Consider the following 23,729-nt stretch of genomic DNA (forward strand, 5'->3'; position numbering starts at 1 on the left):
TCAGTTTGTTGCTCTCCTTCTATCAGACTAACTCGGCATCTAAGCGGAAGGTTCAAATCCATGACCCACGCCCCTTGAAGCCCGAGTTGGCATTGGTTTACATAGAGTACTTGCTGACCCACCCGAAGAACCGAGAGTGCCTGCTCTCTGCGCCCCAGAAGAAACTAAGCCACCTTTTGAAAGCACTTGAAATATCCAAGGTAACTTTATAGAACAGATACAGACCTGTAAGAGCTAGTGACTCGTGTGCTAGCAGAGTGACAAGGGCAGGTCTAAATGCTCATGTTTATGTGGAAGTTTCCCAGCTGAGCAGGCGTGAGGAGCTGTCTAGTCCCCCCTCAGTGTGCAGACAAGGACATGAGGCGTGGGGTGACTGACAGGCTTAGGAGGTGGGACGGCCCATGGGTTCCAGGAAAAGTGGGGGAGTGCCCCCGGCACAAGTGACAAGTGGCTCTACCCCCATGACAGGCTGGAGGGACGTCCCTTCCCTCTGTGTTGCTACAGCCAAACAGGGCTCTGATCCTGGGAGGTGCACGGCCGGGGAGTCCAGCTGAGGGTGTAAGCTCCTGCCGTGGAGGAGAGCATTGTTCCCAGGGAATTGCTTCTCTTTCTTTTCAGTGTTGGTTGGTCCGTCTTGACAGGGCTGTCTCTGCCCCTCATAGAGGGCAGGTCATAATTCACCCCGGGGCAAAGGCTTCACCAGGCTTAAGCAAGAACTTACAAGTGATGTTCCTGTCTCTTAGTGGGAGACTCTGCAGGGGCAGCGGGAGGGAAGACCACATTTCTTGGGCTTTGCCGGGTTATGGAGTCACCTCTGATGCTCAGGCTCCCTCTCTTGGTGTAGTTATATCAGGTGCTTCCCACCATCCTCGCCATGCGTCCTCGCCACACAGTGTGGTGGCGACTTGTCAGTGGGAAAATGACCACATGTATTTCATTTTGCAGGTGGATCTGGAATCAATTCTGCAGCCGCCTGGTGGGAAAGCTGAGTACTTTAGTGAAACGACTGCCCTGCGAGCCTTCAGCCTGCACTGTCGGCTGAGCATCCACCTTCAGCACAAGGTGTGTCCGTCTCCACCCGGGCCAGAGCAAGAAGCACCTTGCCAAAGCCCGCTCCATCACTAAGTTATCTTTCTGTTGTTGTTGGACAGTTCTTCACAGAAGGAAAAGTTTACCTGTCCACTTTGGAAGACACTGGATTTTGGTTAGAAAGCAAGGTTTTATCTTTTATTCATGATCAAGAGGAAGACTATCTGAAACGCCATCGGCTTATTTATCAGCAGATTATCCAGGTTAGCATTCTTCACACAGACCTTCTTCCTTCCGGGCATGTCAGGTGCTTCAAGACTGTTTCCTGTTTTCAAGTTGTAACTTTAGATAGCAAGCAGTGTTACTCTTAATACTTATATTGGCCTTTGAATATCTACAGTTTATTCTTTCCAAAACATAAACTCTGCATAATTTTATTGTAATCTTACACATCACATGTGATAGATGTTCACTAATGTTTATGGCATTACATAAAAGGTAATTAGATTTCCTATGGAAACAGAATTAATGTATCTTTATGGCAATTCCTTTACAAAGCATCTTTGGAGATACCTGCTGTATGTGCTAACTGGCAGTCTATCCACTGTGGAGAGCTTTGTGGGCTGGACTCCCTCTTTGCTTTCTCTGGACTTTGTTGATGAGTCATGTCTGCATATCTGTCTCTTACAGACCTACCTGACTGTGGGCAAAGATGTGGTGATGGTCGGCCTTGGTGATGGCAAGTTTCAGATACAGCTTTTACATTGGAGTCTCAGGATCATGCACACAGGTACCGCCATTCCGTAAAGGACTGGTTGGGACAGTTAATCAAAACCAGTCCCTCTCCCCCCCCCTCACTGTGCTGGTCAGGGCTGTGGCCTTAAACAGACAGATATGGAACACGAACGAGCTTACACCCAAAAAGGGATTTACATGCTGATGCAGCCAGGGAGTTCAGAGGTGTTTTTAGCGTCAGACGTCAGTAACTCCAGAGTTTCTGGCGAGGCCTTGGCGGAGTCTCCTGGCTGGGTTTGCTCATTCTTGGGTGACTTTGCTGTGTGTGGCTTGTGCACTGGCCTGGCCGCCAAGCCGTCTGCTCCTCCCTGCTTTCCAAGGCAAGGTCACGGAGTGCTCGTCACCTGCCCGGCCACGTGGGGCTGTGAGTCGGGTTGTTTCATGCCCCCCACAGGACCACTAGGAAGTTGCCATTTCCCCAAGGACAGGTGCACCTAGGAACTTACACCCATACTGGCTGTGTACTCAGTACTAAGTGAAATGTGTTCAGTGGATGAGTGAGGGGCCAGCCACCTGGGCTTGGGCCTAGCAATGGTCTGGGTCATTTGCCTGTGGGTTCCAGGGCTGAATTCTCACAGCCCTGTCACCTTATTTATAGCAGGAGGAGTGGGGCTGTGGACAGAGTCAGGGTCAGGGGAGTGCTGCTGGGCTGTGACCCCCACCCCACAGCCTGGGGTGCCACGTCCTGTGTGGACTGGCTGTGAACTTCTCCCTGTGCACCCTGATGCTGCACGTGCGTCCTCCTGAGATCTGTGGAAACTTGGGAATTGGCTTCTCAGTTTCTCTAAGCCTAGGTATTTGCTAGAAAGATAGAAATGAGATTATCATGTAGCAAATTCAACATTGTGTTTTGAAAATTAGATTTAGTGAGTCTGTAGCTCAGTCGACATTAGCTGCATGAGTCTTGACCCCATGCTGAGGACCCTGTCCCGCAGGGCCTTGTCCTTGTGCCTCCGCCACTGAGGTTGATGCTCGAGCTGCATGGCCACTCTGCTCTTCCAAGCATTCTTCCTTAGATGAACCTGAGTGACAGAGTATACATTGTTTGTTTAAAATAGCCAAAGTTAAAGGCTAAATATTAAGTAGGACAAATATTATTGCTTTTAAATTTAAAAATTTGTTTTATTGATTTGAGAGAGAGAGAGAGAAACATTGATGTGAGAAAGAAACATTAATCGGCTGCCTTGCACATGCACCCAGTCTGGGATTGAACCCGAAACCTGGGTATGAGCCCTGACTGAAATCGAACCCACCACCTTGTAGTGTATAGGATGATTCTCCAACCAACTGAGCCATCAGGCTAGGGCCGAGTGTTATTGCTTCTAAAGTTTGGGTGTTGTTTTGTTTTGTTTGTTTAACCCTTTATAACTTGTATTTCCTATTGTGAAAATAGCATTTTAAATTTAAGCTTAATCATTGAAACACTAAAAAAAAATTTACATTTTTTAAACTTTTTTTTCGCTTAGGAATTATTTTCAAGCACTGAATCTATTTTTAGTATTCATAAAATTTACTTTTCTGAGGCATTAACAAGAATTTTAGGCTGTGTATAAAGAGTAATTACAGGTAAATAGCAGGTACATTATAATTAAGGCACTTATCAAATTGTCTTTGTTCTTTTTAAGTTTCAATAAAGGTCAGTTCTATATTTTTAAAAAAAGAATTTTAGATCCTCCAGTGTTGCCAGTTTCACCATGAAAAGGTGTGTATTCCCCCAAACAAGGCCCTAGTTTAGCGATTTTCAAACGGTATACCAAAATAATTTTTAGAACATGACTGTGAAGTCAGGGGCACTGACCTCGTTTCCCTTAGATTGTCAAATAAAGAAAGAAAATGACAACAGCGAACACAATAGACATCTTGTGTGAATTAATAAAAATTATACCTATTTTTTTTGATGGGCAAAAAAATATTTTTTTATTTGTTGCAGAATTTTAGTAATTATTTAGTGTACCAGGAGAGGCAAAAGGTTGAAAATCGCTGCCCTGAGCTACTGCTGTGACTTCTGATCAACTGAAATCGTATTTGTACTTGAGCAAAGATTCTTACTTATCAGGATTGCCCAGAGGAGAGTCAGCTCTGGGGTCATCCTGCAGTCCTGTTGCAAGTGGGACTGTGCTGAGCAGTTTAGCTGTTCATTGAATTAATGAAATATTTTAATTAAAAAAAGAAGTCACCCACCCGGCCGGTGTTGCTCAGTGGTTGAGTGTCGACGGGGCACATGCCTGGGTTGCGGGCTCAATCCCCATGTCGGGGCATACAGGAGGCAGCTGATCAATGATTTTCTCATCACTGAAGTTTCTATTCCCCTCTCCGTCTCCCTTCCTCTCTGAAGTCAATTAAAAAAAAATTTTAAAAAAAAGACACCAGTCACCCAAATATTACTAATAATTAAGCATGGCCTTCTCCAGGCAGCAATGTGTCTTCCAGAAGTGATGTCCTTGAGCACACATCACCCAGACGTGAAAGTCTTAGCTCACAGAACCACAGTGTCTTCTGCGGTGACACAGCATGTGTGTTTCTGAAACAGCCTGCATCCTCCTACAGTCAGGCTGTTACAGAAGACCAGAGAAAAACCAACGCTTAGAGAAAGGGGAGTTACATTTTATTATAATTATGCACAGGCCTAGAGAAAAATGTGTCTTTCAAATTCTGAGCCTCCCCACCCCCCTCAATGGAGGAAACTTTCTCTATTTATACTTTTTCTAGCTCTTTGTCTCCCAAATTTGGAATGAGACTTCCAGGCCTTCTGAGAAAGAAGGCCTGCATGCTGGGAAGGGGCCATGAGACTATATCACAAGGCCTGGCATGGTGCCAGCATTGACAACTCTGTCTGGGGCATAGTTTATGGCCTCTCTGGAATGGGAGTAGTTCTTATTTTCCTTATTATTTAAGCAAGCAAGCGTTTACAGAAGCCAAAATAGCAGGTTAAAATTCCAAACAGCAGTTTTTATATAAGATGGATGCTTCATTCCCCACTGGTTTTATGTCCATGAGTTAAATCATTGACTCTTTTGGGTCATTGTTGGGGAGGGAGTTATATTGACCTCTGAGGACTATAAGTTTGATAGAATTAATTTTCTGCCGAATAAAGTCAGTGGGCCAGTTTATAAGAGGAGGGCCCGGAATGAGGTCCAGGATTAATCTTTAGAGTGTCTGAAGAGTCCTGGACTTTTTATTTTGCCTGGGCTGTCATAAGCTGGGTGTGATGACGCCACGTTGGGATCCCATTGACCTTGACTGCCGTGGAGGTGGTCCTTTCCAGGTAGGAGTCAGTCCTTGTGTGGCAAATTTCTTTACCCAAACATAGTTACCAGGTTGGAAGGGATAAACCGGATTAGCAGTTGGTACAGGCAGAGTGTCTCGGATGTGCTTCTGGTCTGCTTTCTGGGTGGACTGTAAAGCCTGTAAGAACTTGAGTAAAGATTGGTTATGGATTTTAGCTTTTCTAGATTGGGTTTCCATGTAAGCTGGTGAGGTGGGTAGGTCAGGGTCTGGAAGAGTCACTAGAATCTGTAGAGGCCCCACTGGTTTTAGGGCAGCCTCCTGGGCTGCTTTATCTGCTTCTACTCCCTGGAGGCAGGATACACAATGGGGTCAAGTCTTTTGGATAAATAGGCTACTGGCCTTTTCTAGGGGCTGAGACTTCTGATGAACCCCTTTGGCTATGCCCCTTGTCTTACATACGTAGAGGTGGAAAGACTTAGTTACATTTGGTAGCACTAGTTGGCCCATCATCCTTGCTTTGCTTATGTCTGTCTTACTGTCTAATATATTACCTTAAGGATCCTGGCTCTGAATTTTTTTAGGGAAAATGGACTTTGGTGGGGTTCCTCTAACTACTTCCATGCTGAAGAGGGACGGAGTTTTCTTTCAGAGCCAAGAGATCCTTGCTGTTTATCAGAGGGACGATGAGGCCTGGGCACAGAAGGAGGTGGGCCTGTTACCTGGTGGAGACAAAACTGTATTATAAAATTTAGTATTATGGAGCAATTAGAATAGCAAGAGTTATAACATGGTCTTGTGGAAGGGAAAGAAAACATTTTACTTCTAATAATTTCTATTGAAATAAAATTTTTCTTCTTAAAATTACCTTTATGTTTATTAAAAGAGCTAAATTAAGACCAATTTATCTATTGTATTCAATTTGGCCTGATTGTTTGCATAAATATAACAAAAATGGTAACTGACTACCTTTGCTAGAATTTCATGATTGAATTTTAATGTGCCCCATAGGGCCAGGAAGCCAAGCCATTCAGCTGCCATCAGGTCTGTCTACAGTATCTGCTTGGTTAGGTGAATTCCTTACCTGTAGCTATTCCACCCAGGCCCATGCCCTAGGCTTTTAAGGCCCATCTCAGCAGCCCTCCTACTTGTCGCATCCTAGAGTGCGTGGGGGTTCTGCAGGGATGCAGAGACACCCTTATTGCTTCCCTTCTACTCTGACCAACTGCTAGTGATGGTAGGGTATGGGCTTGACGCTCCAGCGCCAGCTATTTTCAGGCCTACCAAGCAGGATACCAGGCTTTCTCCATGGCACTTTTATTGGCTTCAAGTCGTCAGAGTTTAGACGGCTTTTTGAAATATGATACTTTAGTCAGAGTTTTTGGTTAATAAAACCATTGTTGGAAACCGATCTTATTGAATTCATGCAAAGAAATGTATTGCCATGATTTATTGCCAAATTCCAGAGGAATTATATAAGGAGAAAAATATATTGACCTTTAAGATTTTTTTATTTTTTTTGTCAGTTCTTTTTATGGACTTTCTAGAGTTTTAACAAAACAGTAACTGTTGGATTTTCTTTATCAGTCCCCCCTAAGTACTTTGGCATATGGCATAACTGTCTACCCTCTGTTTAGGGAGGCAGAATGTAAATTATTTATTCTTCCTGGCTTACTGGCCTGTATTATTTAATTAATTTCCTTTTAACATTTTTTTTCTTCTTTTTATTGTATACACAACCTTTATAAATTTAAATTAGCCTTCAAACTTTCTTTCTATGTCCTTTAAAAATGCATAACCATGCCTCAGACCTTCTATTTAGTAATTCCTTATTCTTAGAAACCTTAATCCTTTAATGATTACTAAAAAGTAAACAGCCAGTATTTCTTAAATTAACATTTATGAACACACTTTAAATGTACTTTTACTTTTAAGAAAATACACCTTTGCCAAAACCGGTTTGGCTCAGTGGATAGAGCGTCAGCCTGTGGACTGAAAGGTCCCAGGTTCGATTCCGGTCAAGGGCATGTACCTTGGTTGCGGGCACATCCCCAGTGGGAGGTGTGCAAGAGGCAGCTGATCGATGTTTCTCTCACATTGATGTTTCTGACTATCTATCCCTCTTCCTTCCACTCTGTGAAAAAAAAAAAAAAGAAAATACACCTTTAACAAAGTGTAAGAGACCTTCTTCCTGTAATAAAAACTAAAAGCAGATAAATTAAAACTTGTCTAGTAAAAACTGCTATGTTCTTTCTTATGCAATTTCAAGTATATTGTATTGGTTTAATTTAGTATTGGAAGAGTTAAAGAGAACAAAACAGGGCAGAGAAAGATTTATTGTGCTTTATAGAAAGCTTGTGGCCTTGAAGAAACTAGCCAGCAAAAATTAACAAAAACTTATCTTTCCCTGCTCTCTCCGCCGGTGCCCCCCCCTTTCTGTCCCTCAAGGATTCTAAATCCTCCTCCTCCTCCTCTACCACCCCTGATCTCTGCGACCATCTCCTTGTCCCCCAGCCCAGGGTTCCTCTATCTCACCAGGCTGAGAGCCTACCACCCTACCCAGTGAATTCCACCGCCCCCACCCCATCTCACACCCGCTCCGGAGCAGTTTTCTGCTCTCCCCCTCCCCAACTCCAGCACTAGTCTTAAAGTGCCCCCTTTGGGAGTTTGCTGGTGCCGAATCTGGCTTCATGCCCAGAGCCATGCAGATATCCTCCGCTGGTGGCCCCCCTTTAGTCAGGGTGGGTGCTGTCCCTCTCCCTCACCCTACACAGTCCATGAGAAAATGTACTAATCTTAACCCAACAAGCCTTAGCAGGGGAGAAAAGGGTAGTGGTCTAGCCTTTGTTTAAACTTCTCTGGGTTGCAATCTTTACAAATTTTGTATCTTTAAATTAACCTTAGAATTTTAAAATTTTAACCTGGCACAGCAAAATCATAAATCAGGGAAGAGCAAATTAAAAGTTCTATACCATACAAACATAGACAGAAATTTCATTAGCTAAGCGGGCTAATTCTCTCCATGATAGAGAGCAAGAACGAGAAAAGAATTCTTAGCAGTTGCTTGGTACAGCTGCAGTCTGTCACAGTGTTCAGCCTCACCATATACAATTAGGCTTTCCCCTAAAGCGGGCTTTGCCCTATCTTTAAACAAATTAAACAACAGAAAGAGATAACAAATACTTTCATGTTTACAGCCAGATGTGACAAAGTAGCTTTCGCTTCACACAGACGTTCATACTTACATTCATACACCAGACAGTCTGAGTTTTTTACTTCTACCAAATATTTACTCAGAGTTAAAACAGTCCACCTGATTCCTGATTAATTGCCTGAGGAAGTCGTATGACTTCCGGGAGGTGATCAAACTCCCCTTCCACTCACTCAGAGTGGGCCTGACTGATAGGGGCCCCTATCTTACCAATTCTGTCGACAGGTCCAGAAGTGTCCGTCCACTTTCTCCAGATGCCAGCCGGGTCCTATGCTGAGGTCTGGGAGCACCCAGAGTCCCCCAGTTCAATTCTGCTAAATGAGCAGAGCAGCGCCTCCTGGAGGCCTATCCAGCGCCCCCGGGCCCCAAACACAGTCCACTCACCAGAGGCCAAAAAGGCCTGCATGCTTGGCCTTCTTTTCGGTCAGGGAACCATTAATGTTACAGAAGACCAGAGAAAAACTAAGCAACGCTTAGAGAAAGAGGAGTTACATTTTATAATAATTACTAGAGGCCTGGTGCATGAAATTCGTGTACGGGGGTGGGGGTGTGTGTCCCTCAGCCCAGTCTGCACCCTCTCCAATCTGGGACCCCTTGAGGGATGTCTGACCGCCTGTTTAGGCCCAATCCCAGTAGGATCGGGCCTAAACGGGCAGTCGGAGATTCCTCTCACAATCCAGGACTGCTGGCTCCCAACTGCCCGCCTGCCTGCCTTCCTGATTGCCCCTAACTCCTTCTACCTGCCAGCCTGATCACCCCCTAACCACTCCCTTGCCAGCCTAATTGATGCCTAACTGCTCCCCTGCCAGCCTGGTCACCCCTAACTGCCCTCCCCTGCAGGCCTGGTTGCCCCTAACTGCCCTCCCCTGCAGGCCTGGGTCCCCCCCAACTGCCCTTCCCTGCTGGCCATCTTGTGGCGGCCATCTTGTGTCCACGTGGGGGCAGTCATCTTTGACCACATGGGGGCAGCCATCTTGTGTGTGGGAGTGACGGTCAATTTGCATATTATTCTTTTATTGGATAGGATTAGATAGGATAGAGGCCCCATGCATGGGTGGGGGCTGGCTGGTTTGCCCTGAAGCGTGTCCCAGATCAGGGTGGGGGTTCCCATGGGGCAGCCTGGGTGAGGGGCCTGTGGTGGTTTGCAGGCCGGCCACGCCCCCCGGCAACCCAAGTGGAGGCCCTGGGATTTATTTATCTTCTATAATTGAAACTTTGTAGCCTTAAGCAGAGGCCAAGGCAGGCCAGGGCAGGCGGAAAGCTTGGCTTCCTCCATTGCCCGGGAAACCCAAGCCTCCTGCTCTCTCCGTGGCTGCAGCCATCTTGGTTGGGTTAATTTGCATACTCGCTCCTGATTGGCTGGTGGGTGTGGCTTGTGGGTGTAGGGGAGGTATAGTCAATTTGCATATTACTCTTTTATTAGATAGGATGCACAGGCCCAGAGAAAAATGTGTCTTCCAAATTCTGAGGCCCCCGCCCTCCCCAACCCCCACATGGAGGAAACTTTCTCTATTTATACTTTTTCTAGCTCTTTGTCTCCCAAATTTGGAATGAGACTTCCAGGCCTTCTGAGAAAGAAGACCTGCGTGCTGAGAAGGGGCCATGAGACCATATCTCAAGGCCTAGCCTGGTGCCAGCACTGACAATCTGTCTGGGGCATAGTTTATGGCCTCTCTGGAATGGGAGTAGTTCTTATTTTCCTTATTATTTAAGCAAGCAAGCGTTTACAGAAGCCAAAATAGCAGGTTAAAATTCCAAACAGCAGTTTTTATATAAGATGGATGCATCAAGGCAGCGACAGTGACGGGCTGTGGGGCAGCACGAGAAATGACAGTCCTGCAAAAGTAGCGCTGCGGCGTGGGAAGGCTGCCTTTCTAGTAAAAGTTACAGCAAACACACGGCATTGTCTTACATGGGAGGGAAGGGCAGAGTCATCATGGCGACCATGGCCCCTGTGTGGAGTTGGCTGTGCCAGGAGGACCAGATATGCCTGAGCTCTCGGCCACTGGGAACCAAATTCACAGGCAGACGCGTCCTGCCTAGCAGTGGCCTGAGTGGTGCACTGCAGGGCAGCAGGGACGTCCTGTGTCTTCTGTCGCCCACACTGTGGATTCTGACTCTCTCCAGGACTTTGTCCTATTGACTGAGCTGCTATGTGTATTTGGTTCTAAGGCAGTGGTCAGCAAACTCATTAGTCAACAGAGCCAAATATCAACAGTACAACAATTGAAATTTCTTTTCAGAGCCAAATTTTTTAAACTTAAATTTCTTCTAATGCCACTTCTTCAAAATAGACTCACCCAGGCCGTGGTATTTTGTGGAAGAGCCACACTCAAGGGGCCAAAGAGCCGCATGTGGCTCGCGAGCCGCGATTTGCCGACCACTGTTCTAAGGCATATACTGCTTGAATATAATGAAATCACTTTGAATTAAATTTTTAACTTTTCAGGTTTTTGTCAGTAATTGAAGGTATGAATTAAGTGTGTGGCTGTCCCCCACGCCCCAGGACTGTGATGGCTGTACGGACAAACCCTCCTGTTTTCAGGGTCCTGTAATCTCACACACCAGCTACTTCTGAGCTGTTTGTACTTCATTTCAGAGCCTCAGTGTTCCCTTTCCGCCTGTTCCACTGTACTGACTGACTGGTGTGGAGAGATTGTGTCCCTTGGCCTCCTTTTATTTATTTTTCAATCCTCACCCGAGGATATTTTTCCATTGATTTTTTAGAGAGAGTGGGAGAGAGAGGGAAAGAGAGAAATATTGATGTGAGAGAAACACATCCATTGGTTGCCTCCTGCATGAGCCCCAACCAGGGCCCTGTCCGGGGAGGAGCCTGCAACCGAGGTACGTGCCCTTGACCAGAATTGAACCTGGGACCCTTCAGTCCACAGGCCAACGCTCTATCCACTGAGCCAAACTGGCAAGGGCTCTTGCCTCCTTTTAAATAAAAGAGGTTAGTTTCTTGCAAGTTTCTACTATATTTGCAAAGATTTTAGAACCTTCGTTGATTCTGGTAGTGCCAGAGATTTCTTGAACACAACCATTTCTTTTACTTACTTTAGCATATAAACTTGGGTTTGGGTTTAGCTTCTTACCTGTCTCAAGTAGAGCTTACAGTTATCTGAAATGGAGGTAAATTCAAGATCTCTAGGGTGTGCTGCAGGATTAGGCACACACATGGAAAACATTTTCCCAAATCAACATTGCACAGTGAAGTGATTCGGAAGAGAAAGACAACCAATGCACTACAGGTGTTAGAAATTTAACAGTTGCCCTGCGAGAGTGTGCAGTCAGTCATATTTTGAAAGCTCGTGGGCCATCGTCTCAGACTTCTGCTGTGCAGCTGGTGCTGATTGGGTGTCAGTGTTAGAGGAGAAATAAGACACATTCTCTAGCCCAGGTATCCAAGGCACACTGCCCATGCGCACTGTGAGCACGTTTCTTGGTGCCTGAGTCAGCAGTACTGATCTTGAAGGTATTGGTCTTGCTGGTATATTTAAAGGAACAGGTGTTATCTATTAAAATTTAAGATTAATCTGATCAACCTGCTATTGGCTTACTAGGGACAACTTCTTTAAAGTCACTGTAATACACAAGTATTAAGTAAGAATGTGTAATGTTTTCAACTAAATTATGTGATTAGATAACCGATTTTTCCAATTTTCTTTCTAGTGAAGGGATTCTTTTATGTTTCATTACTTCTTGGCATTCTAAAAGAGGTAACTGAAAGTTCCTTAAAGCAGAAAACAGATTCAGACGAAGAAGTTGCAACGCTGTTTGATATGGTCCAGAAAGTCTTTCAGAAAATGTTGGAGTGTATGGCCTGGAGCTTCAAGAAGAAACCAGAAGAAGGCCTGCGGGTACTCACGTCTTCACAGGGTGGGGTGGTTAGACATCAGATGGACATGCTGTGCTGACAGGAAGTGGCACGTGGAGTGCATCTGCTCTCGTGCAGGCTGTTAGCACTTGCTTGTGTCGCTGGGCTGCTGGGTTAGGTGCAGAGTGGTGGAGGAGATAGTGCTTGCTGCCACCTTAGGTGTACTTGCCAACCATCACAGATTAGCATGGCACACTCTGGTGTGTGAGCCAGGTTTGACTGTCAGCTTTGGTACAGGTGTGTTTCTGCGTTGAGGGCACAGGCCAGCAGTGAGAGCTCACCTGCCATTACCTGTAGATGATAAGACTTCCCCTGATAAAATGCTAAATTCCACCTTAGCTCCCCTCTTGCACTCCTTCTGTTGTGAGTGAGGCCCGAGCTGGCAGGGCCAGCAGCTCCCTTTGCTGATTGGACGCTCAGTGGCCTGGGGGCCAGATTTGCGTTGCCCCCAGAATCCTGTTGTCGTGGAGAGCGCCTGTGTTTTTCTAAGTAGTGGCTAAAGCATGAAGGAGCTACTTTTTTTTTTTTAATCCTCACCAGAAGGTATTTTTCCATGGATTTCTAGATAGAGATGGAAAGGATGGAGGAGGGGGAAAGAGAGAATCATCTACATGAGCAAGACATGTGGATTGGTTGTCTCCTGCACGCACCCCTACTGAGCACCGGGAATCAAACCTGAGACACTTTGGTCTGAGGGCCAACACTCTACCCACTGAGCACCATTGGCCAAGGCTGAGCTACTTTTTAATGAAAAATGTTTACCTGGGAGGCTGTTTATGAAATGCTGACAACTTTTAGTTTCATTCTGTTCTTAGCTGATAGAGGTAATTGAAGGTTGGTGGTGATATTTTCTCTAGCCTGGTTTTTATTTGAGTTACATGGGAAGGTTTCTGTTTTTGATGAGTTGGTTCTAATGTCGGTGGTCTGTTTATGTGGTGTGATGTGTGGCAAGACTTTTCACGTTCTCACCAAGCCTGTTACCATGGGCTGAGCAGCTTCATCTGAGCACATCGCTGATGTTGCTTTCAATGTCTGATGTTTCTTCACCTTTTCTTTCTTTTTTCTCTATTGATATTATTGATACTTTTGTTCTTGGAGGTTTTTTCTCTGCTTTGGGGCAAACAATGGCAAGCAGATAATTGCGAGTGGGCTTCTGCTCGGTCTGTCATCCTCTGGTAATGGGCTTAGCGATGTGAGTCAGCAGCCAGAAGGAGAGGCAGGTGGACAAAGGGCAGGTGGGGTGGGCACGCTGCACCTGAGGTGGGGGGCGGGAGGGGCAGGTTGGCTCCCCTGGAAGGGCCTGTTCTCTAACCACCGAACTGCCGATGTGCTTTCTCCGTAGCTCCTGCACTCTGTTCAGACCCCTCTCCATGAGTTTATAACAACAGTGCAGTCTTGGCACATGGGCACGCCCGTTCACCGCGGCGTGCTTTCCACGCTGATGGCGGCCTCTGTCGTCGAGATAAGTCACCAGCTGCGAAAGGTGAAGCCCATGATTCTGAGACTTCCGTGTTTCTTGTTGACTATACCAGGTGCTCTTCTCTGCGAGCAGCACATTTTATGTTTTAATGAGTATTTTTTAAGAGCTCACACTTCAGTGGGGGGGGTTGCTTCTCCAGCTGTTGGACCTCATAGGTAGTTTGTATTTTAGAGTCATTTGACTTGGAAAATGTTGTCTTTCTTGATTATAACCAAATTATTCCTTCAGGAAGGGGAAGAGAGAGAGAGAGAGAGAGAGGAGGGAGAGAGAGAGGGAAAACATTGATGTGAAAGAGACATATTAACTGGTTGCCTCCCACATGCACCCTGACTAAGGGGCAGGGAGCAAACCTGCAATCCAGTACATGCCCTTGACCGGGAATTGAACCTGAGACCCTTCAGTGTCCAGGCCGATGCTCTAACCACTGAACCACTGGCCAGGGCAAGCTGATACATTTTTTTTTCTTTTTTTTTTTAAAGTCCACTTGGGAAAGACATTGTAAAGTCCTTTTTTTTTTTTTTTTTTTGATTTTTTACAGAGAGGAAGAGAGAGGGAGAGGGAGTTAGAAACAGATGAGAGAGAAACATTGATCAGCTGCCTCTTGCACACCTCCTACTGGGAATGTACCTGCAACCAAGGTACATGCCCTTGACCGGAATCGAACCTGGGACCCTTCAGTTCGCAGGCCAACGCTCTATCCACTGAGCCAAACTGGTTCAGGCTCTTTTCTTAAGATTCCTTTCTGCTGATGAGGCCAAAGTCATGGTTGATGGTGAGTGGGTGCGGGACTCCTGGACACGGTTGGAGTAGTGCACATGTGCGCCTGACTTTTCGTTCCTAAGCACAGGAAATGCGAGCTCTGGCAGCAGCCTGGACACATGATGATTCGTTCCTACTCCAGGGCGCTGGCTGCTTTCTTGCAGTAGGCTGTTTTATGTAATTAGCCTGTGTGCTGAGATATTGACATAATCAGGGTGATAATTTAACTCAGAACAAAAATGCTGTTTTTCCACATGGAATTGGTGGTGGTGAGGAAGGGCACGAAGAGGGACTTAAGAAGATAGGTTTTCTCGCCGAAACCGGTTTGGCTCAGTGGATAGAGCGTCGGCCTGCGGACTGAAGGGTCCCGGGTTCGATTCCAGTCAAGGGCATGTACCTTGGTTGCGGGCACATCCCCAGTGGGGGGTGTGCAGGAGGCAGCTGATCGATGTTTCTCTCTCATCGATGTTTCTGACTATCTATCCCTCTCCCTTCCTCTCTGTAAAAAATCAATAAAATATATTTAAAAAAAAGAAGATAGGTTTTCTCAGCCACAGAAGTGGGATCTGATAGGCAACACCATTGTAGTATATGAATGTAGACATATGGCATGTAATCTTGTACTATAAGACCATGAATTTCTTAAAAGTTAACTAAATTTTAAAACATTAATAGAACTTAAGGCCCTCCTTGAAACTTGAAAGTCATACATAGAATAAGAACTACAACTTATTTACTCCAGTGCTGAGTAGCTAACAGTGATAAAGAAATCATTGAATGGCCAGGTTTGGCCCACCCTCAGCTTTTGTAAATAAAGTTATTTTAAAGAACAACCAAAATAGGTCTGCTTTGTGCTACAAGAACAGAGGTGAGTAGGTGTGAAGATGGTTTTGCCCATAAAGCTGAAAATATTTACTACTTATGTACTACTTTAGAGAAGGCGTTTACGGACCTCTGCCCTGTGCCCCCACTAGTTTTGTCCATCTGCCTGTCCTCAGTGCAGGTCAGTGCTGTGGACTTTCCCTCCGTGTGTCCAGGAGCTTTGTCACCCCGCGCATGCACCCTAAGGCTCACCTTGAGGGATTTGTCTCTGTCTCTGCAGCAGCATCACACAGTCTGTGCCCTGCTGTTTCTCATTCCGCACCATAGATACCACATGGGGGTCCTTTTCCCCATCCAATCTTATAATCTCTGCCTTCAAGTTGGGTTGCTTAATTCATTGACTTTAATGGAGTTATATATATGCTTGGGGGTAAGTTGACCATTTTGAAGTTTGTTTATTCCCCCTTTTTTCTTCCTTTCCTGCTATTTGTATGGTTCTATCTCCTCTGTTGAGTTTACATTATCACTTGTGTGTAATATAGTATTTTGTGGTTGCTCTGCATTTTGCTGCCCCTGCACCACAATGTCCTCTGACCAGGCTGGTCATCCTTATAGATCTGTGTGTGCTCAAATCTCCAGACACGTGTTCATGTTAACCAGTCAGGAATCATTTGTGTCATTGTTTGCGAGATGCATTTATAGCATTTAAGATGTAAAGCATTTTCATGAGAAACAGTGCTATGTCATATGTAAGAGTGTCTGTAGAGGAACCATGAGAGGCTTATCAGGAGTGCTGTCTGGTTGTGCCAGAGTGAAATTCCCTAAGGCAGCCTCGAAATAGCACAAGATAATAGTGGCAATCGACATGGGGTAGGTGGCATGTGCACATGTCAGCTGCAGGGGCCTGGATCATGACTTCCCCAGAGCCGTGTGCACAGAGAGCTCACCACCAGGAATGGGTGACTTTAAACGAAAGGTACTGATGGAGGGCACAGGTCCCGGTAGGGTCTCTAGTGTAAATTCTACTTTACATATACTTATACAGCCCCAGAAAGGCTCTGTAAGTATAATGTAAATATTTTATGTAATATTTACAATGTATTAGTATAATATACCCTAGAGACCCCGGCAGGGCCCTATGTGGGTCCAGACCTGAGGTCCTCACTGCTCCTCCAGAGGACATTGGCCACATCTGCACGTTTTCATTTCACAGCCAGGGAGAGAGCTGCTGGGTGGAGGCCAGAGGTGCTTCCCAGCACCTGTGGGGTACAGGGCGCCCATAACAAGGAATTCTCTAGTCCACAATGTCAATCATTTTGAAATGGAGAAAACCAGATCTGTACTAATAAGAACACACGTTAAATTTTCCTAGCATAGAACGTTATTTACAGAAGGTAATTAGAGATGACTGACAAAAGGCTTGCTGCGTGACATTATCTTTTTCTTTGCTCTAACTAAAGACATCATGTATATAATAATAGATTATTCAAGGTTCTTGTAGAAATTTCAACAATTAGTAAAGTCATTCTTTTGAGTTTCTGGAAAGCCTTTCTCAAAGCCATGTAAAATAAGTTATGTCTCAGTCTCAACTGATAAATTACTGACTCAAAACTTTTTTTTTTAGGTTTCTGATGTAGAAGAGCTTTCCCCCCCAGAGTATCTTTCAGACCTGCCCCCATTTTCAAGGTGTTTAATAGGAATAATCATAAAATCTCCGAATGTGGTCAGGTAATCATTTTCACTGTCCGATACTCTTCCTGTGGCTGTGGCTCAGCTGGCTGTGCTGTTCCTTCCACTCTCAGAATTTCTCAGAGCTGCGCTCTTTCTTTGACAAAAGCATAGATTTTTCTCCCATTTTATCAGTGATTAAAAATATTTACATTAGATTATACATTATATTTACACTAGAGACCCAGTGCACGAATTCATGCATGATGGGTGGGGTTTCTCTGCCGGGCCGGTGATCCGGGTTGATCAGGGCCAGCTGGTCAGGGGGAGGGACCGCGGGAGGTTGGCTGTGGGAGTGCACTGACCACCAGGCAGTAGCTCCTGCATTGAGCGTCTGCCCCTGGTGGTCAGTGTGTGTCATAGCTACTGGTCGACTGGTCATTTGGTCAATCAGTGGTAACAGTTGCTTAGGCTTTTGTATATATAGATTACACTGAAACATTTACATTATACTGTACACTGTATATTATATTAATACATTGTAAATATTACATAAAATATTTACATTATACTTACAGAGCCTTTCTGGGGATATATAAGTATATATAAAGTAGAATTTCTCTAACTTTCTGTATAATATATTCAGCCAAATAGTCTCTGGTTATGCTTCTCATAACTAAAATTCACTTAGAGGGAGACATTTAAAATGTTAATGTGTTTTATAAAATGCTTGTTACTATGTGTGCTCCTAGAACGTGACAGGGTGAGGTATCAGCGTGGATTCTGCTTGTGGGCACACACCTGCATATTTCTCCAGCCACTTCATTCACTTGATATCCTAGGCTTGGCACATACAAGACTGAAGGGTTAAAGAAAGAATGGTTTTGCAGATGCCTGATACCTGTGGAACTTTAATAGCAGATTAGTTCAATGAGAAGTTTAAAAAGCATCGTTTTCAGCAGCTGTGAATTACCTTTCAGAAACATACTAAGTTTTGTGGTGTGTATTGGGACATACAGAGTAACTTCCTTCACTTCACCAGAAGATCTATTCTGATGGCCTGTCTCACCTGTGGGATTGGCATACCAGAGTGAAAAGTGTGGGAACTAGAATTCACGGTGGTTAATGAATCTTTTTTTTTTAAATACATTTTATTGATTTTTTTATAGAGAGGAAGGGAGAGGGATAGAGAGTTAGAAACATCGATGAGAGAGAAACATCGATCAGCTGCCTCCTGCACACCTCCCACTGGGGATGTGCCCGCAACCAAGGTACATGCCCTTGACTGGAATCGAACCCGGGACCCTTCAGTCCGCAGGCCGACGCTCTATCCACTGAGCCAAACCGATCAGGGCTGGTTAATGAATCTTACCTGTATTTGTCTTCTACCAAGTATTAGGGTGCATGCTTTTGAGTAATTTCAGATGTTTGTTTTTTGCAGGTCATTTTTAGATGAGTTAAAGGTGTGTGTTACTTCTGATGATATTGAAGGAATTGTGTGTCTCACGGCTGTTATGCATATTATTTTGGTTATCAATAAAGGTTGGTTAAATTTCTATTACATTGAGCTGTAGCTGGCCCTATCTTAGAACTGTTCTGGAACTTCTGGGAACTCAGCTCCCGTGTTCCATGATCCCCTGCTCTGACACTTATCTGGCCAGCTCCCTCTATTTGGCTGAGCCTGCACTGGGGGTAACCTGCTGGCCTGAGCTTCTTAATGTACTTCCTATTCCCGTCACCTTTCCCCCCTGGACCTAGTACGTATCCCTCCTGTGCCTCAGAATTGAATTTCTATAGGTTTGTCATTTATTACGTACTAGAGGCCCAGTGCACGAATTCGTGCACCAGTGGGGCCCCTTGGTCTGGCCTGCGGGATCAGGCTGAAACCGGCTCTCTGACATCCCCTGAGGGGTCCTGGATTGTGAGAGGGCGCAGGCCAGGCCGAGGGACCCCACCAGTGCACTATTGGGACTGGGGAGGGATGCGGGAGGTTGGCCAGCCGGGGAGGGACCACGGCAGGGTTCCAGGGCATGTCCAGCCCATCTTGCTCAGTCCCAATCGGCCGGACCCCAGCAGCAAGCTAACCTACTGGTTGGAGTGTCTGCCCCCTGGTGGTCAGTGCATGTCATAGCGGTTGAGCGGCCTTAGCATATTACTCTTTGATTGGTTGAAAGGCTGACCGGTCGACAGGACACTTAGCATATTAGGCTTTTATTATATAGGATGTTTAAAAATCTGAATATATTTTGCTAATGATGGTATGTTTTGGTGTTAATATTGAATGTATCTGCTAAATGCTTAAGCCTTAGCTTTACCTGTTGTGACTGTCCCAGCCAATTGCAATAGTACTGGGAAAATGCCTGGAGCTGCTATAAAATGCTTCCCTCAGTGTACAATACAGTAACACCCTGCAGTGCATTACCGTTAACTTTCTGTGTTTTTGTTCAGTTTTAATAATGTCAAAATTATTTTCTCAGATAACATGTTATATCTAGAGAGTGCTTCTAGAAATGATCTCCCCCATAAGCCTGAGTCTACAGTCTTATGATAATACTTTGTAACTGGTTTGCCCAAGGCCAGGCATCAGAAAAGCCTCCCCCAAGGGAGTGTTCCTAGTTGAGATCTGCAGGTTGAGGGGACTCTCTGTGTGGAGAGTGTGAGAATGGAGCACCTAGTACTTCATAGGTACTTAAGTATTTGCCAAGCAGGTGGTGACTGCAGTGTGGTAGTTTTCATTCTCACAGAGGCACAGGTGGGCACGCACTCTCTGGTGGAAAGACTCCTGGGTCACCTTCATCAGAGCTCTCCACCTCAGAGCTGCAAGGAGCTTCGTCAACGTTGGACCCTCATTTCCTGTGAGGGGGCAGTTAACTGTCCACGGTCAATAAGTGGGCCAGCTCTAAGGGGATGGTGGGGTGCTCAGTTGTGAAATTGTGCCTCCATTGATGGCAGACATGTTTGTCTTGTGTGGTCACGTTAAAGTCTTTTTTCTGTCTTTAACATACAGGTAAGCATAAAAGTTCCAAAGTGAAGGATGTTGCAGCTGCCGTTCACAGGAAACTGCAGACATTCATGGAGATTACTTTGGAAGAGGACAGCAGGGAAAGGTAAAGCACGGTCATGTGGCGGGCGATTATCTGGAAAGGGCTAGTTGTTCCTCAGGTGTCTTACGGCACGTGTTCACTCTGCCCACAGCCAGGTAGTTAGAAAACTGGGGATTGTGAAGATAGAAACATTTTGTTGGCAAAACCCTTGGAACATAGGTTTAATTTATTTCTATGTCTGTCCTCAGAAACAAAAATAAAAAAACTTTGTAAGATACTGCTCTAGAAAAGTAAGTGCCTCCGAACTTATTTTGTAGATTATTGTTGATCGTTTGCTATGCCTTTGAAGCCATGGGCACTCCTAAGCTCTGCTTACCCCTTCCCTAGCGTTCCCACTGGAGACTGAAGGAATCCATAGCTTTCTTCCGTGGTGTGGCCCCTGCTGCCACAGGGCCTGCTGCCAGGCTGTGCACGGCCCCTGCCCGTGTTTACACTGTTTGGGACATGCTGGGCAGTGCCCTGCAGATGCTCCTAGGAATTGTGTGGACTCTCAGATCAGCCACAGAAACCATGTTTTTCCTGCTGTTTTGTAAACTTGAGTTTACAGAGCTCGGAACTAGGGAATCAGTTTTGTACCTGCCCAGGAAAGGAGCCATGTTCTCATTGGGAGAAAAGCTTTCAAAATCCTGAATTGCTCACGAATGAGCGAAGACAGTTTTGTTTCTCCCTCCCAGTCTGTATACCTCTCTTGCCTTCCTGCCTTACCGCATCAGCCCAGACTCTGGGTCGCACGCTGGAAAGGATGGCAAGAGAGAACCTCCTTGTCTCGTTCCTCTCTGCGTCTGAAAGCTTCTACTTTCTCAGCATTAGGTGTGATGAGAAGCTGAGAGTTTTTGTACACGTGCTTTATGAGGTTGATGAGCTCTGCTCTGTTCCAAGTTCATGAATTTTTAATGTGAATGATGGGTGCTAGATTTTTCAGTAGTTTTTTCTGCGTGTATTGGTATGACCATGTGATTTTTCTTCTTAGCCTGTTGATGTGATGATGGATGACAATTGATTTTTATGTGTTGAAACATGCTTCTGTCATCACCAATAGTGTGGATAATTAAAAACTATACATAAATAAGACTAATCTTTAATAAAAACATACATTGTTTCTTATTGCTTTCTCAGAAAATTGATTGCCTGCCTCCCTGTGGCTATGGCTGTGGGGTGTTCTTCATCACGAGGGCACAGCCCGTGGGCAGTGGGACCTCCTTGTGGTTGTGGTTGTGGTTGTGGCTGTGCCTGTGGCTGTGGGGCGTTCTCCCTCACGTGAGCACAGCACCTAGGTAGTGGGGATGCAGGGAGGTGGGTTGTGAAGACTCGGCTTCTGGCCTGTGCTTAACGACATTTAGACTCAGGTCAAGTGTCTTGTCACACAGGAGGAGAAGCCTGGCCCAGGGTTTAATTTGAGGTTTGCCCCTGTCCCTTCTACCAATAAAATTCCACATTTCATTCATTTTGTTTTTTAATATCCTTATTTCTTTTGTGTGCATAGTATAGTGAGCCTTTCCCCAGGCATTAGAAGAGTGAATACATAAAATAGAGCTGGATGTTCTCAGTCCGAGGCTCCTTAGGGTAGTCAGAAGACAGACAGCCTGGGTTTCGAACCCAAACGCTGCCCTTGTCAGCGGTTTGTCTTGGGCAAGCCGGCCCTGGTCCCTTGCTTATGACAGGAGCACGTGCGGTGCCAGCGGTCCGTGTGCTGGCTCAGTCTCAGTCCCGGGGTGACGGCAGTCGTGTCTGTGCTAGTCTAGATGTAGGTCAGCTTGAGCGGCTGATGCCTAGAGTTCATCAGCTCCTGCCAAGGTGGCTGAATGCTTTTCTCTCCGGTCTTTCAAGGCTGTGCTCACTCAAGGAGACAGTATTGTGAGTAAGTGGGGTGCTGGTGACTTGGTGTGTCCTGTGTCCCTGTCTCAGCTCCTGGCTGTGATAGAGGGTGCTTTTCTCTCCCAGGCCACCAGGGAACTTGGGTCTGGCTAACATTGGCCTTCGTGACTGTCCTGGTCTCTCTAGACCAGGGGTGGGCAAACTTTTTGACTCGAGGGCCACAATGGGTTCTTAAACTGGACCGGAGGGCCGGAACAAAAGCATGGATGGAGTGTTTGTGTGAACTAATATAAATTCAAAGTAAAGGAGCGGAGGGGAGAGCAAGAGAACCCTCCGCTCTTTCGGCTCCGCGGGCTGGATAGAACAGCCGAACGGGCCGGTTCCGGCCTGTGGGCCGTAGTTTGCCCACGGCTGCTCTAGACCCTAGAGAGCTGACCTGGGTGAGGGGGTGGGGGGCGCTATATTTTCTATCACTGGGGCTGAAGGCCCTAGAGAGCTGTGGGGGCATCGGGAGTGTTCTAATGTTTCTTTCGGGGGCCAAGAGCCTGCTCACTGCTGTGGTGGCAGCTTCCATGGCCTGCGCCTCTTACATCCACCGTCTGCTTCCACCTGAGTGTCCACGGGCCACAGACAAGAACCACCACACATGGAGTGGCTCAGCAGTTAGAGAGGAGCAGGCAGAACCCTGGGAGAAAGGAGCCCACAGAGCACAGCAGTGTCAGCACCAGGAGCGACGTCACTGCCGCTGGCAGACTCCAGATGGTCAGAGGGAGCATGTCGGAGAGATGTGTCAGGACAGATATTGATGAAGAGAAGTTACAGGGGCAAAGGCAGATCCAGAAAATAGACCCAAGACAGGCCATGATTTAGTAAACGATAGGAAAATATGTAGTTTTAAAGATATTGTTGTTTCACTAAATTCTGGATGGGATTGATGACGAAAAATCACATCCAAGTGTTAGTAAAATTCCTGAATTTCAGGGATAAAGAGAAAATTTTAAAATCTTTCTAGATTTGTGCTGGCCCCTATGCCGGCCACTCATCCCTTGTGGACACTGAGCACTCGGAACGTGAATCAGCTGAACTGAGCAGGGCATGGCATAGAGTGCGCACTGAGTCCTGGAGACAGCATGACCATGATTGTGCAGTTTGTCAGCAGTGTGGGTTTTTGTCTTTTGTTAATCCCAACCTGAGGATATTTTTCCCATTGACTTTTACAGAGAGCAAAGTGGGGGAGGAGTGAGGGAGGGAGGGAGGGAGGAAGAAACTTTGATGTGAGATAGACACATCAATTGATTGCCTCCCGCACGTGCCCCAACCAGGGCCGGGGATCGACCCTGCAACCCAGGTACAAGCCCTTGACCAGGAATCAAACCTGCACCCTTCGGTGCTCTGGCAAACACTCTGAATCACTGATGCACACTGGCCAGGGCTATCAGGGTGTTTTTATTTTTATTTTTTTTATTATTATTTTTTTAACATTTCAAAAATGATTTTATTTTTTTTAAATAAATCTTTATTCAGATTATTACAATTATTTCTCCTTTTTCCCCCCATAGCTCCCCTCCACCCATTTCCCACCCCACCTTCTGTCCTTACCTCCCCCCCACTGTCCTCATCCATAGGTGTATGATTTTTGTCGTCTCTTCATGAACCCCCCATACCCCTTTCCCCCTGAGAATTATCAGTCCACTCCCTTTCTATGCCCCTGATTCTATTATATTCACCAGATTATTCTGTCCCTCAGGTTTTTAATTCACTTGATTTTTAGGTTCACTTGTTGATAGATATGTATTTGTTGTTCATAATTTTTATCTTTACTTTTTTCTTCTTCCTCTTCTTTAAGAATACCTTTCAGCATTTCATATAATACTGGTTTGGTGGTGATGAACTCCTTTAGCTTTTTCTTGTCTGTGAAACTCTTTATCTGCCCTTCAATTCTGA

At 45.7% G+C, this 23,729-nt stretch overlaps 1 protein-coding gene across 3 annotated transcripts in view; it reads left to right on the forward strand.

Moving 5' to 3' along the window:
• Positions 1 to 23,729, forward strand: part of NCAPG2 (non-SMC condensin II complex subunit G2) — an 89,191-nt gene that overhangs the window by 61,940 nt on the left and 3,522 nt on the right. The window contains exons 19-27 of one of the 3 annotated variants that reach the window (XM_080664140.1): positions 27 to 200; positions 946 to 1,062; positions 1,152 to 1,292; positions 1,720 to 1,819; positions 11,933 to 12,120; positions 13,480 to 13,620; positions 16,823 to 16,926; positions 18,308 to 18,408; positions 19,874 to 19,973. In XM_080664140.1, coding sequence (XP_080520266.1) covers positions 27 to 200; positions 946 to 1,062; positions 1,152 to 1,292; positions 1,720 to 1,819; positions 11,933 to 12,120; positions 13,480 to 13,620; positions 16,823 to 16,926; positions 18,308 to 18,408; positions 19,874 to 19,973 — 1,166 coding nt within the window. The remainder of the gene's footprint in view (positions 1 to 26; positions 201 to 945; positions 1,063 to 1,151; positions 1,293 to 1,719; positions 1,820 to 11,932; positions 12,121 to 13,479; positions 13,621 to 16,822; positions 16,927 to 18,307; positions 18,409 to 19,873; positions 19,974 to 23,729) is intronic. The other 2 variants (XR_013960372.1, XM_080664141.1) reach the window with 2 other exon arrangements.

Source organism: Plecotus auritus, assembly GCF_963455305.1.
Source record: "Plecotus auritus genome assembly, chromosome: 4".
Lineage (NCBI taxonomy): Eukaryota > Metazoa > Chordata > Mammalia > Chiroptera > Vespertilionidae > Plecotus > Plecotus auritus.